The 16,169-nt window shown below is 34.0% G+C and overlaps 1 protein-coding gene across 5 annotated transcripts in view; it reads left to right on the top strand.

Annotated features, from left to right (window-relative positions):
• Ralgapa1 (Ral GTPase activating protein catalytic subunit alpha 1) overlaps positions 1–16,169 on the top strand; it is a 170,704-nt gene that overhangs the window by 76,587 nt on the left and 77,948 nt on the right. For all 5 annotated transcript variants that reach the window (XM_019208871.2, XM_019208868.2, XM_033765133.1 and 2 more), the window contains 4 exons: positions 1,903–1,961; positions 4,934–5,042; positions 8,169–8,279; positions 13,498–13,566. In XM_019208871.2, the coding sequence (XP_019064416.1) occupies positions 1,903–1,961; positions 4,934–5,042; positions 8,169–8,279; positions 13,498–13,566 (348 nt within the window). The remainder of the gene's footprint in view (positions 1–1,902; positions 1,962–4,933; positions 5,043–8,168; positions 8,280–13,497; positions 13,567–16,169) is intronic.

Genomic DNA, 16,169 nt, shown 5'->3' with positions numbered 1-16,169 from the left:
TTCTTTTCTGTTTTTCATTTTGAGACACGGTCTGCCTAAATCACTGAGCTACCCAGGGAGGGCCCAGATTTTGATCCTGTGACCTGTGCCTTCCAGAGTGCTGGGATTACAAGTGTGCGCCACCACGCCCAAATAAGATCGCCTTCTTTTAAAGGCTTAAAGATTTCTCATTTTGTATGTGTGTATATGTGACTGTCAAACATTTCTTTATATCATTTAATATTTTGATGGAATCAAGGTTTTTTTTCATATCTTGGCTGTTATGGATAATATTGTAGTGGACATAGGAATACAGATATCTTTTTAACATACCGATTTCATTTCCTTTTGATGTATACTCAGAAGTAGAAATGCTTTGGACAGTGTGGACATTTTTTAGCAATATTAATTCCTCCAATCCATGAATGCAGGATACCTTTCCGTTTGTTTGTATCTTTTCCAGTTTCATCAGTGTTTTGTTTGTTTCTTTTTTTCGTTTTTTCATTGTTTATTGGTACATTTAAAACAAACAGTAGTCACATTTATCATTGGAATCTTGTACTTTTACATGATGTATCTTGGTTCTTATTTTTTCCCCTTTCCCCTGCCCTCCCTTCACCCACTTCACCCTTCCCTATTTACAAAGACTTTGTTTCCATTTTTCACATCAATGTACAGATCTTTTACCTCTTTGGTTAAATTTATTCCCAAAAATATTATCATTTTTGATACTATTGTTAATAGGCTTGTTATTTTTTTCAGAGTCCATTGTTAATGTAAAGAAACACAACTGATTTTTGTCTGTTGATTCTGTATCCTGCAACTCTCAGAGTTTATTCTAACAAGTTTTGGTGGGTTCCTTAAGGTTTTTTATATACAGTATTAGATCATGACATCTAAGAGACACTTTTAATTCTTCCTTTTTACATGGATGCCCTTCTATTTTTCTTTCTTCTGTGAAGTTGGTCTGGGCAGGACTTCACTAGTAGTGGTGAGTGGGCATCCTTGTCTTGATGCTGATCTTAGAGGAAAGTTTTACAATTGAGTCTGATATTAGCTTTGGAATTTTGTGGCCTGTGTTGTGTTGAGAAAGATTCCTCCCCTATCTTAACTTGTTGAGAGTTTTTAATCCTGAAAGGATACAGTGTTTTCTCAACCTTTTGAAATGACCAGATTTTTACCCTTCGTTCTGTTAAAGCGGTGTATCACATTTATTATGTATATTGAACCACTGTTGGCATCTCAGAAATAAATTCTATATGATCATGGTATGTGATCCTTTTAATGTGCTGTTATATTTGGTTTGGTAGTATTTCATTTAGATTTTTGCATCTATTTCATCAGAGATACTGGTCTGTAATTTTTTGGGAGTCCTAATTTTGTTATCAAGGAAATGTGGCCTCATAAAATGAATTTGGAAATTTACTTTCATCTTTTTGGCAAAGTTTGAGAAGGGCTGGTGTTAATTATTCTTTAAACATTTTATGCAATTTACCAATGACACCACCTGCATCTGACTTCTAAATGGTATTTCTCAGTTTTAAAAAGATGTTCATGAACTGGCTGATTAGCTCAGTTGGTTAGAACATCATGCTAGTAAAAAGATGTTCGTGTGTCTGAGCTAGTAATTCTGCTTTAATTATCTGTCTTATAGTGAAGCTTTATTATTCTTCTAATGCAGGAAAGGTTATTTTTGAATATATTATTTGATAATAAATTTCACAAACATTTCTATTTAGTTACTTTGACAAATAATCAGATTCTTATTAAAAGTATATATGTGGAAAAAGACTGTTTCACTTAAATGTTGGGCCTATAATACCTGGCACAGTGCCTAGTCTGGGGTGGCCACATTAATAAATATTTGTTGAATTAATAATGAAAATCTTACTCATTGCTATTAACCATTTCCCCTTATTTTAGGAACTAATAATCAAAACTGTATTAAGCTCAGCAAGAGATGAGCCCTCTGGTCCTGCACGGTAGGTCACGTATTTTTAGACTTAATATAACTGTTCTATGTTTGGAATCTTATTTTAGAAGTTGATTGAATTATTATAGCACTCTGGGTTATTTCAGACACATAAAAACCATTTTAACTATAAGTTTAAATTATTTGCATGATTAAATATTCTTTCCTTTCATGGCTGCATACTATTTCATTTAAGAAATTTTCCTCTTTAGTTACCTCCTCCGCTATATCTTAAAAGTTTCTTTAATTTTATTTAAGTATATTTTGCTCTCTTCAAATATTTATTGTCTCTTATGCAGTACAATATAGCAGTAGGTACCCAGTGAATGTGTGAATTCAATTACAATAAAATATTTTTATTGCAGAAAGTAATATAGCTAAGAAAAAGTATATTTTAATTGCTCATAATTTTAATAGAATACAAGTAATAACAATTTTACATTTTTTCCCTTTTTATGTCTTAAGCATTAAAAGTTGACGTTTTGTTTTAGTAAATAACCATTTCCCAAAAATGGTTGTGATTTAAATTAGCAGGTTTACAGAAGTATACCATGTTCCTTCTCTTACCCAAAACATCAAGTTGTTTTTTGTATTTCTTTTTTTTTTCTTTTTGGTTTTTTGAGACAGGGTCTCACTATGAAGCAGACCTGGAACTCACAGTGTAGCCCAGGCTGGTCTCAAACTCATAGTGATCCTCCTGCCTTAGCCTCCTGAGTGCTGGGATTACAAGTGTGCACCACCACACCCGGCTGTTTTTTGTATTTCTTGATGTTAATTCTAACACTATGTTAACCTCAGCATTGGTCTGCTACTACATTACTCCTCTGACCTCGGGGAAAAGTCCTCCTGTCCAGTCATGAACACATTTGTTAATCAAGAGTTCAAAAGGTGTAAATACAAAGCTTTACCATTTGTATTCTATTTCTACTTTAAACTTTTTTTTCTGGAAAATAAAAATAATGTAAGATGAACTGTTTGGTTACAGGAGACAACTCCACTTTTTACAAATATAATTGTGGATTCTTTTCACTTGATAAACAAGTTAAATAAAAACAAATCTCCATGAGCAGAGTCTTCTTTTACACTAATCCCATTTAAGTTTACAAGGATTTTCCTACAATGTTTGTTTTATTTAATCCTCATCGCAATTCTGAGATTAATGGAATCACTCTGTTTCATTTTTGCTAGCCAGAAATCAATGCTAATAACCTAATATTTATTAAAGTCAAAGCCAGCATTTATTAAGCCTTTTCTATGTGCTAGATGTGTTCTAAACCCTTATCCCAGTGAATTTTATAATATCTCTATGAGATACTTGCCATTTTCATCCTTTTTATAAGAAACTGGAGACCAGAGAATTTAAGTAACTTGCTCTATCTCTCAGATGTGACAAAGCCATGATTATTACCTTCACTGTTTGCTGTCAGAATCTTACTATATACTTAGTAACAAGCAGCACAATTAGGTTTGAAAATAGAGCTAATGACATTGTCTGCTTTTTTCATTTATGTCTACTTGTAAGTGAATATGGAAGCCTAAAACGTAGCTGCACATAGGTAGACTGAGGATCATTAACACAACAGCTTATGTAATTGAGAAGATGGAACATAAGAAGCTGAACATAAGATTGTCTCAAATTGTTTTCCTATACCTTTTTAATTTTTTAGAAGCCTGTATCCCAAAATCTGAGCAGGAGCTGACAGTTGGGCTAAACTGTGAATAATGTCAATTACTTTGTGGGCTAGGGATCTAGCTCAGTGGTTTCGCCACCTGCCTTGCAAGCTCAAGGGCCTGAGTTCAATCCCCAGTACCAAAAAAAAAAAAAAGTGCTGTAATGTCAATTACTTTGACAGTTTGGGGAATGTAGAAAACTCTGCACGCATACAAAACACAAACATCTTGTCCTTACTCCATGTGACAACAAAAACTGTTCAGTATTTGTACTCCCAGACTGCTTTTAGTTAACTGAATCCATAGAGAGCTTTGCTCTATAGTTTTTGTTTGTTTGTTTATTTTAGGATTACAGATGTTTCCACTGCTAAACCTGCAATTTGGTTACTTAGATATATAAATATACAGGACTTAAAAGTGAACAAATTAGGAAAGATACAAAGCAGTACACTTTACTTTGAAGACTCCCTAGCAGTTCTGATGGTAAACAGCATAGTGGCACAACACTCTACACTGAAAGAAGGGCTTAATACCCGATCTGCTGTGCTCCAGGTGAAATATTTTTATGTATTAGATGATTCCAGAACTTAGCATTCTGCTGAATTTGTCAAAAATACCACGATGGGGGAAAAAAAGAATATGTGGGTATGCCAGAATATTAGACTGTTGACTCTATAGGGAGAACAGCTACATAGTTGTTCAGAAACTTTAATTTTGAATACACTAATAGAACTCTTCCTGATTCTGATAGTAAAATAACTCCCTTCAAGCTTGAACTTAGCTAATCTTACATGGCTAGGGAAATGAACCTCTATAAGATGTAGAGGAACAAAAGAAAATTTCTACAATTCCTATTTCTGATGTAATTCTTTTTATAAATTATATATAGTGTTGTGCTCTCCATTTGTTTTAAAAAATTTGGCTAGTTGTGTTAAACTGAAAGGTTACAAAAATATTTGACTGAGGGCTGAGGATTTAGGTCAGTGGTGCCACCGCCTGCCTTGCAAGCACAAGGACCCCAGTCGCCTTATAGAAATGTCATTTTATTAGCATGGATTTATTAGAAAATTGCTATACATTAGCCCAGCACATGATCTTGGTAGTACACTATAACAGAAAATGAGATTTAGACTTTAAGAGTTGTTCTTTCTTTCTTTTTCCTCCTTAATCACCAGCCAGTGTGTAACAACATCATTAATCCTCTTATACAGTGCATGTTCATTCTGTCAGTTGATTAGTTGTGCTGGTAGTTTTAGTTTTTTTAAGACTAACTGCTTTTATTTTTGTCAATGTTGGTTGCCTTTTTTGCAGGTGTGTAGCACTTTGCAGTTTAGGTATTTGGATTTGTGAAGAGTTGGTCCATGATTCTCATCATCCTCAAATTAAAGAAGCTCTGAATGTAATTTGTGTTTCCTTAAAGGTAATGAAAACTGTTTAATGACATATTAAATAGTTTAGAATGCATGGTTATTTTTCTGCAAATGTTGATTATATCTTGTGCTCTTATAGATTAAAGCATGTATAATGTTTTTATTATTGTATTACTACATTATTTCTTTGATCCCAACTCTCAAGAATGATGCCACTCTCAGATTTAGGTTTTTTTTTTTTTTTTTTTTGATGACTTCTTTTATAGACTTAGTTTTGTCCCTAGAATATATGAAAAAAAGATGATGATGATGATGATGATGATGATGATGTGTGTGTGTGTGTACGCGCGCACACGTGTGTTTCCTTCTAAAAAGGAAACCACTCACTGTTTTGTTTTAATTAATATTTTTATAACTTTTAAATTTTTATCACTCCTTAAATTCTTGGGCTATTCAACTTTTGGTTTTTTGATTTTGTTTTTTGAGACACTATCTTGCTATGTAGTTCAGGCTGTCTGTCCTGGAACTCACTTTGTAGCCCAGACTGGCTTTGAACCTCGTGATCATGCTGCCTCAGCCTCCCAAGTGCTGAGATTATAAGTGTGCACCACAACACGCAGCTCAACTTTTGACTTTATAGTTCAATTAGTTTCCCTGTTTGTGACCAGAATAAGATTGGGTTATAATTTGTTATTATAGAGAACACAAATGAGTATAAGGAATGGTCAAAATATCTAGCAAATCTTCAGTTTTTTTGAGACAGGGTCTCATTTAGGCTGGCCTTGAAATTGTGGCAATCCTCCTGTCTCAGCCTCCCAAGCTCTGAGATTACAGGAGTGTTCTATCATGCCTGAAAAATACACAGTGAATCTTTAAATTTAAAAAAATTTATAATAAAAGACACATTCCCACCAGTCCCCCTCAAAATATTCCTCACTGAGAATATATGGATCCCATTTGTTCTTGCCACTTTCTGAAGCAGTTCTGAAAGTCCTCTTTCATGAATGTCCTTACAAGATACGATTAAAAATACATTGAGTGCTGCTGCTGAGTGTCATCTATCAGAAAGGCAGGCTTCTGAAAACATTACAGAGTGTCCTCTTCCACCTTATTCACTGGATCTGGCACCAGTGATTTCTGGCTCTTCCCCAAAGTCAAAATGATCATGAAAGGTAAGCATTTTTAATCACTTCAGGACATAGAGATAGCTGTGATAGGGCAACTAAAGACACTCATGAAAAAAGACTTCCAGAACTGCTTCAAAAAGTGGCAAGAGCCAGGTGTGGTGGTGCACGCCTATAATCCCAGCACTTGAGAGGCTGAGGCAGGAGAATCATGAGTTCAAGATCAGGCTGTACTACATAGTGAGTTCAAAGCCAGTTTGAACTACATAGTGAGACTCTGTCTCAAAGAAACAAAACAAAGCCAAAAAAAAAGGCAAAATGATGAGATAAATGTGTTTGGAGGAAGGGGAAGTGTATTTTGAGAAAGATTAATGACATTGTCTTTTACTGTAATAATTTTTAAACATTTCTATATTCACTATTGTTTATCCTATTTTTTTGTTTCGGTTTTTTTGGTACCAGGGATTCAACTTGGGACCTTGCATTTATTTGCAAGGCAGGCAGCAGCACCACTGAGCTAAATCCCCAGCCCCTTGCAAAATATTTTTAATGAAAGGATGTATGATATTTTTTCTTTAAATTTTGTTTTCATTACACCTGTTTAATATGCTAAACATACACTTTACCTTATAATACTTCAATAATGTATTTTCTTGACATTTCTTTTGTTTGTTTCTATTTTTGTTTTTTTGTTTGTTTGTTTGTTTTGCAGTATGGGGGATCTAACTCAGGATCACTTGCAAGGCAGGCAGTGACACCCCTGAGCTAAATCCCCAGCCCTCTTGACATTTCTGAATACTACATTTGAGGCACTTTGCTAGGCAAATTGAAGAACAAGAAGATGAAAACATGCATTACTAGTTTCCAGAGATTAATAATGTAATAGTGTGAAAAAGATTAAAATATGAATTATAAGATACAGACAGCCAAGAGTATTCCATGAATCGTGCGTATAAACTGTAGAGTTCAGGGGAAGCAGAGATCCCTTTGACTTAGTTTTCAGAGAACACTTTTGGACATTTTGTTAAGAGTTTGAAGAGTAGGTGAGAACCAGAAATAAATAAATATAAAAAGTTTGATTTTGTGTCATTGGTCATTTGAGAGTTTCAGACATTGACAGTGCTAAAATCAGCAGTGCTTTAAACGTATAATTTGGAAGAGTAGAAAGGAATGGTAGAAAAATTTCTAAGTAGGTAGGCAGTGGCAGAGCCCATGTGTAATCCCAGCTGCTGGGAAGACTGAGGTAGACAAGATTCCAAATTCAAGACTAGCTGGGGCTTCTTAAGTGAGACCTTGTGTCAAAAGGCCTGAAAATATAGCTCATGGCAGAGCACTTGCCTAGCATGTATAAGGCCCTGGGTTTCATCCCAGTACCACAAAGAAAGATTGATAAAAAGAATAATTTAGAGGCCAGTGCAGAAATCCAGGTAATTGAAACTACAGTAAAAATTTAATGAGAACAATTAAATTTTACAAAGAAAAACTCAAACTATATGTGTCTTTGGAATGTGTGACGATTTTATTTATTTGCTGAAGATTTATCTTCCTAGAATATTTTTTGAAGAATATATCACAAAGAGAAACAATTTGTATGAAATTCAAAATTGTTGCTTTTGTAAATAAGGGGAAGAAGGGTTGAAGGAAAAGGAGGGGAATGAGGGATGAAAGAATCAAGATCTATTATTTACAGGTACAAATTCCCTATGATGAATGTGAACATTATATCTATCTGTCTGTCTGTCTGTCTATCTATCTATCAATCTATCAAGAGTACCAGCTGGGCATGGTGGCGCAAGCCTGTAATCCCAGCGCTCGGGAGGCTGAGGCAGGAGGATTGCTGTGAGTTCGGGACCAGCCTGGGCTACATAGTGCGTTCCAGGTCATTCTCAACTACATAGTGAGACCCTGTCTCAAAAAAAAAAAAAAAAAAAAAAAAGAGTACCAGTAAAACTAATTCTTAGAAAAATTTAAAATTTTTCAATAATTAATATACTAATGGATAATTCATGAAGAAACTTCTTATAACAATGATTTTCTTTGTTGTTATTGCAGTTTACTAATAAGACTGTAGCCCATGTAGCTTGTAATATGCTTCACATGCTGGTTCATTATGTACCTAGACTTCAGATTTACCAACCTGATTCTCCCTTGAAAATTATTCAAGTAAGTAATTTCTTAATAATTTTTTTGTATAACCTTTTAAAAAATTCTTAGATTTGCATGTCTTGAAATTAAAAAAAAAATATTTCATAGGATTCAAAATTGTTTTGCATAACTAAATAATGGTTACCTGTCATGCTTTTTGTAATGTCAACATTCCTGATAGTTCCTTTGTATTTTATGTTAGAAACTTATGTTTTTGATTTTAGATGAAGTAAAATCATTTTTAAAAAAGGATTTGCTATCATTGAATTAATAATTACATACAAATTTATTCATGCTATTGTCTTTTAAATGTAGATTCTGCCTCATTTACTCTCTTAGATGGGGAAAACATTCCATCCTCTGTTTACCAAAATCAGAATATTATTCCTTTTTGCCAGTCATTTATGAAGGGCTTTTTTTCCCATTCTAATTCACTCTCCTATGTTTCCTACAACACCTAACATATTTTATTATTTTCTTACTTTTTTCTTGAGATATTGCGGGAGCCTTTTCCTGGCTGATGGTCATTCACACTCATACAACTCTTATGTTACTCATCTGAAAAAAAAAAAGGAAACAAAATCTCTGGTTTTCCTTTGAATATAAAATAAAGCCAAAATTCTTTTTTCTTTCTTTCCTTCTTTTTTTATTTTTTGAGAATGGGTCCTATATGTAGTTCAGGCTGGCCTCAAACTCATGACGATCCTCCTGCCTCAGCTTCCCATGTGCTGGAATCACAGGTGTATACCCCAATGCCTGGCGAAGCCCAAGTTCTTTAGCATGAATTCAAGACTTCCAGATGAGGACCCAACCCATCTTTCCATAATCATGTACAGATTGCTTTGAAATACCATATTGTCCAGACAAGTGAATCTAATTATTATCACCTAAACATCCCCATTGCCCTCTCCTCTTCCTTACTTGAAATGCTTTATTACTTCCTTCTAAACCCTTATCTTTCAGTAACTGGCCTAAATAACATCTCCTCAAAAATGGATAATCCCCATCTGCTCTCCCCAACCAGAATTTTTCTTTCTTATCTTTGTGTTTGCATTTTTACATCTTTCTGTTTTGTTTTGTTTTTTTGAGACAGGATCTCACTAGATAGTTCAGGCTAGTCTTGAACTCACTATATAGCACAGGCTGACTTTGAACTTACAACTGTCCTGCCTCATCTTCGCAAGAGCTAGGATTACAGTGTGTACCACCATGCCCAGCAACATTTCTGTATCTTTGTATATACATTTTTAGGCAAGGTGAACAAAAATATTAAGCACTACCATGTACAAGTCACTTTTTATAAATATTACATTTAATTTCTTAATTTCTCATTTAATTTAATTTCTTATTTAAATTTCTTCTTTTTTGAGGTAGGAGATTATATCCTTCTTCACCTCACTTATTCAAGATGAAAGAACTAAGAATTTAGTAACTATGTAATATCGAGCAGCAGGTTAGCTTTTTCCACTGTTCCATGTAGCCAGCATATTATAGTAATAAATACAGCGCTGGTTAGTAAAGTCTTTTACTATATGAAATATATCTATAAAAATTCTACTTAATGGATCAAAGCAACAACTTGTAAAAGTACAATAAGAATCGAAAAAAATTATGACCATACTGTTCTGTTTTGTTTTTTTGAGACAGTCTCACTTTGTAGTTCAGGCTGTCTTGAATTCACTTTGTAGTTCATACTGGCCTAAAACTCACTGTTACCTTCCTGCCTATCCCTCCAAAGTATTGGGATCACAGGTGTGCACCACTGTACCCAGCTTTTTTTTTTTTTTGAGGTGGGTATTTTTGAGACAGGCTCTGCTCTGTAATTCAGGCTGGCCTTGAACTCACCTATGTAGCCCAGGCAGTAATCTTCCTGCTTCAGCCTCCCAAGTGCTGAGATTATAGGCATGTGCCACCCCACCCAACACACCTATCCATTTTTTGTTTGGTACCAGAGATGAGCTTGCAAGGTAGGCACAGTGCCACTGAGCTAAATTCCCAGCCCATTATACATTTTTAATTTGCATTAAAAGTTGAGTGAGGGTAAATGACCTTCTAAAAGCTTTTTATTTGTTTAGTTTGTTTTGGTTTGGTTTGGGTTTTTTGGGACAGTCTCACTATGTAGTTCAGGCTGGCCTTGAACTCATTGTGATCCTCCTGCCTCAGCTCCTCAACTGCCAGGATCACAGGCATGCACCACCATACCTTGCTCATTTTTATCTTCACTATTTCCTATTGTTAAGGTGACTTTCATGTGGAGAATATTGAATAAATATCTATTGAGTTGAATGTAATACCATGGTTAAATATTTAGGTTTGGGATTAGATACACCTGGATTTAAGTAATCCCTGGCTCTGCAATGTACTAACTTTGTAATTGTGGACAAGTTACTCAGTCCATTGAACTCTGAACTCTTTACATTTGGGATTAAAAATAATCTCACAGATCGCTCTAAAGACTGAGAAATTACATTTAAAAGCTCTACTACTTTTTGCCATCTAAATGATATATTGTTTAATAAGTATTGTTATATAACACTTAGCAAACTGTATAGAGTTTTTACAGATTGTTTTAGTAAACATTATACTGCCCAAGGCCTATAGAAAAATTTAACATGTATTATTCTCCACCTGTAGTTGAAGAAGTGAAATCTCAAGATAACGGAGCACTTCACTAATGTTTGACTCTTTGCAGAATTGTGTATAGAAGCCTGACTTTATTAACAATATGAAGCAGGTTCATCTAATATACTAGATTGCTTTGGGGAATAAAACCTTATTCCATATAAAGCATATTAATACAAGTATTATTCCACGGTTGAAACATAGTTGTCCATATTTATGAATTATATATAAAATATTTCAATATGTGTGTTATGTAATCATCATTCAGGGCAATCAGCATTTCCATCACCTTAAACATTTATCATTTCTTTGTAGTGAGAATATTGAAAATCTCGTCTACCTTTTTAGAAATAGTTTACTTATTGTTGATACAGTCAATCTACTGTGTAGCAGAACTCCTGAATTCTTCCTAAGTGTAACATTGTACCTATTGACCTGCCTCTCCCCACACCCTCTTCTCCCCAGCCTCTTGTACACACTAGTTTATTCTCAACTTCTATTGAGATCAGCTGTTTTAGATTTTATATAGGAGTAAGATCAGGAGGTATTTGTCTTTCTGTGGTTAATTTCACTTAACATGATATTTCAGGTTCATCCCTGCTGTTACAAATGAGAGCGTTTCATCTTTATGGCAAAATCGTTTGATAAATATATTCAGATATATATATATATATATAGATAGATAGATAGATAGATAGATAGATATATCTATATATATGTGAATCTCACATTTTGCTTATCCTTTCATGTATTGATGGCCACATGGGTTGGTTCCATATCTCAGCTATAGTGAATAGTTCTCCAGTGATACCAGAGTGCAGATGTCTTTTCAAGAGACTGATTTTATTTCCTTTGACTATATACTATTGGTTGAATTGCCGGATTGTATCATAGTTTTGGTTTTAATTTTTTGAGAAACTTTGTAGTGTTCTTCACATTGGCTGTACTAATTTATATTCTCACTACCAGAGTGTAGAAGTTTCCTTTTTTCTACCACCTCTCCATCATTTGTTATCATTTGTCTTTTTTATAAAACGATTCTGACTGGAGGTGATAGCTCATTGTATGTTTTCTGTTTGTTTGGTGCAAGGGATTGAACCCAGTGCCTTGTGAATGCTTGTGAATTGCTGAGCTGCACTCCTAACCCTAATTGTGATTGTAATGTCTCTGATAAGTAGTCATGTTCAGCATTTTTTAATATACTGTACTTGTGGGCCACTTTTGAGGAATGTATTCAGATATTTTGCCCATTTTTGCTTGGTTTATTTTCTTGCTCGTGAGCTATTTGAGTTTTTATGTAAGATATGTTTAAAAGAATTTTTCTACCTAATGCATCAAAACAATAACTTGTAAAAATAAAGCATACAATAGTTTTTCTGGCTGGGGGAGTACCGGGAATTGAACTCGGGACCTTGTGGTTTTGAGGCAGGCAGTGGCACCACTGAGCTAAATCCCCAGCCCTTATACTAACTAATACATTTTTAACATGCACATAAAAATTGAATGAAACAAGCAGTTGCCAGAGTAGATCCCCTCTCTCCACTTTTTGAGACTGAGTCTCACCATATAGTTCAGGCTGGTATTGAATTCATTTGGCCTGAAACTTGTGACTATCCTCCAGCTTCAGCCTCCCAAGTGCTAGAATTACAGGCATGTGCCACTACCCCTGGCTAGTGGTTGAATTGCTGGATTGTATCATAGTTTTAGTTTTAATTTTTTGGGAAACTTTGTTTAATAACATCTTTATTATTATTTCATATTTCTCTTTCAAATTTATTCAAATAGTGTCTGCATATATGTTATAGATCTTCAAATGGAAAGGAGACAAAGAAATGAAAGGAACAGGGAGAGAGAAGAGGGAAGGGAATATAAAAAGAATTAAGATATGTTATGTTCATATACCAACTTCCCACAATGAATGTAGTCATTATGTGTCTGTAAGCATGTGCTGTTAAAAATGAAAATTTAAAGAGCTTTTTTTAAAGCATATATTTGCATATATAGGTTGAGTGTCTTTTACCTGAAGAATTTGAGATTTTAGAGGTTTATGGATTCAGAAATATTTGTCTAGATTTTTACCAGTTGAGCACCTAATCCAAAACTTGAAACACTCCAAAATCCAAAACTTTTTGGGGGTCATATCAGTACTCCAAATGTTGTAGATTCTGAAACATTTTAATTTTAAGGTTTGAGATCGTCAACCTGTACATACAGGAATCTGGAAAGACAGTAAAGTGGATTTCTTGAGCTGATATTATGACAATGATTTTTATGAATCTTTATCTTTTAATTTTTAATAATAATCTATGTTTATACAGATTGATTCATTTTCATGAATTGTATTGGGATGAAATTATAGTTGACATAACCATGTATATGGAGTTTTGAGTCTGTACTTGAGAATATAGAGTGATTGATAGTTGAATATATACTTCTTGCAAAGCTTGCCTGTTAAAATTACTTTAAAATAATGTGTAATACAGTTAGATAATGTCTTTAGGATAAACTTGTAGCAATAGATTTTATGTTATTTTAGCATGTAACAACCTTTAAGATATTATCACTAATTTAACTTTTTTGAACTCATTTATTTATTCATTTGTTTTGCCTACAGATCCTAATCGCCACTATCACTCATCTTTTGCCAAGTACAGAAGCTTCGTCTTATGAATTGGACAAGAGGGTAATTTAAATTTTGTTTGGTATCTAATATGTGGTTATCTAGCTTAAAATACTTGTATTTTAAGGTGGGGTCTTTTTGTTTGTTTGTTTGTGCTGGAGATTGAATTTAGGACCTTGCACTTGTGAGGCAGACGGCAGCTCCACTAAGCTAAATCCCCACCCTTGTATTTTAAATTTTCAAAGATATATATTTACATGATAAAAATTCATCTTGTATTCACAGTTATAGTGTGAAATATCACTATATTATATTTTAGTTGAGGTTTCGTTAACTATTTGATAAAGTTTTGGAATCTCGGGGCTGTAAGGAATCTTAGAGAACATTCTGCCCACTTCATTATTTTATTGTATCCTGCCAAATTTTGAAGATTATTAATTGTGAGGAATTCATTACCACTGAAGGCAGCCTCTTGTCACTGTATAGCTATAGAGAGTAAAGCAGTAAGAAAAATACAAATAATAAATAGAGATATATCACTTAGGAAAAGACATTCTCTATGTCCATGACAAAGTTCACAAACTGCTCACAAAGTATACCATTATAAATTCTGAGAATTGCTTTATTATTTCAAGTTGTATTTGTCAGTTCTAGAGTTTCTTTGGGGTGTCATTTTACAGATTTTTATACCTTGCCTAAAATTCCACATTTCTTCCTCACTTATACGAAACTTCTTTTCAAGACTCTTTAACATATTTATTATAATTATTTTAATGTCTGTGTGCTAAATCTAATATCTACAGTCATTGCTGAGTTTGTTTCTATTGAGTGTTTTTTCTTTTGAGTTTGAGAATGAGTTCCATTTTCCTAATTATCTTCTAATTTTTTTATTATATACTAGACATTATGCACAGCATGTGGAGACTAGATCTCTGCTATTTGTTAGGGTAGCTAAAACCACCTGTGACTTTAAAAGTCCACATTAAATTTTCTGTGGGAGGGGGGTACCAGGGATCAAACTCAGAACCTTGCACTTACAAAGCAGGCAGCAGAACTACTGAACTTAAATCTCTGACCCCTAAAATTTTAATTTTGCATTTGCACATTTAAAGTGCTCCATAACTGAATGGACAGATATAGACCATTTCCATTATTGCATAAATTTACAGTAGACAAGGCCACTCTGTATTCTAATAATTTCATCTGAAAAAATTTTGTTTCTTTCCCTTATGGCATTCAGATCTTGAATTCTTCTCCAGGTCTCAGGGTTGCTACCTCTTAATCACAGTGTAGTGAAATCTCAATTTCACTTAGTACTTGTGTTCTGCCCTATAATTTAAGAACTTTTTTTCCTTTTCTCTTCCTCCCCCCGCCTCCTTGTTCCCTTTCACAAATAAACATTTTCTTCCTACTTCCCAGCATCCATCATCCATTTTGGTCCTTATTTGTGTTTCTCACACAAGAAAAGCAATGCTATATTTAAACAAATGCGTCGGATTTATTTCCCTTAAAAGTATGTTCTCAAGGTGCATTTATTTACCTAAAACCTCTCAGGTTTATCCTTCTTTATGGCAGAGTAGTATTCCATTGTATATAAAACCACATCTTTATCCATTCATCTGATGATAAGCATCTGAGCTGTTTCCAAGATTTAGCTATTACAAACTGTGCGGCTATGAACATAGGTGTGCATATATCACTGTGGTGCGATGCTTTTAAGTCTTTCAGGAAGATAATCAAGAAGGGGAATAGCTGGGTCAAGTGGAATTTCTAGTTTCAATTTTTCAAGGAATCTCCATATTGATTTCTGTATTGGTTGAACCAGTTTACATTTCCACCAGCAGTGGAGTAGGGTTGCTTTTTCCTCACATCCTGGCCAGCATTTTTTATTGGGTGATTTCTTGTTGACAGCCATTCTTTCTGGAGTGAGATAGAATCTCAGTATTGTTACAATTTGCATTTCTTGAATGACCCGTGATGTTGAACTTTTTTTATATATTTATTTACTGTTTGTACTTTTTCATCTAAGAAGTGACTATTCGTTTCAGATTCCCATTTCTGGACTGGGTCTTTAAATGGGGAGGAGTCTGAATTTTTTTGAATTCTTTATATATTCTAGACAGAGACATATACAAGTTGAGCCACCTTTATTTGAAATGCTTGGGAATAGAAGGATTTTAAAAATTTTTTGCATATACTTATTAGTCTAAATAAAATATTCATTTATCTTTTCTATACACCTTTTCTACATAGCCGTAAGATAATTTTATACAATATTTTTAATGTACCTGCATTTGGATTGTAATCCTTCCTGTGAGGTCTGCCAGAGATATAGCATCATGTTGGTACTCATGACATTTTACATTGTGGAGCATTTTGGATTTTGGGTATTTGAGGGATGCTCAACCTGTACTCCATTGTTAGCCCAAAGTCTTTCATTTTAGTGTTATAAGCTAGGTCTAGAATTCCAAATCTAGTTAATGAACACTACCAGAATAACTAATCGGCTGTGTCCTTCTGTATTATCTTTGGCTTACAAAGTCCTAGCTTACTACAGTGTAAAATCTACACTACCAAGTTTTTCCCTTGTCTACTTAACTAACTAAACATTTACTGATTACAAGGTATATCTATGATATTCTTTTTTTTTTTTTTTTTTTTTTTTT

This window comes from Fukomys damarensis, unplaced genomic scaffold (genome assembly GCF_012274545.1).
Source record: "Fukomys damarensis isolate Sample0158 unplaced genomic scaffold, DMR_v1.0_HiC HiC_scaffold_17, whole genome shotgun sequence".
In the NCBI taxonomy this organism is placed as follows: domain Eukaryota; kingdom Metazoa; phylum Chordata; class Mammalia; order Rodentia; family Bathyergidae; genus Fukomys; species Fukomys damarensis.
Note: the sequence above shows the minus strand (reverse complement) of the source record. Positions and strands in the feature narration are given on the sequence as shown.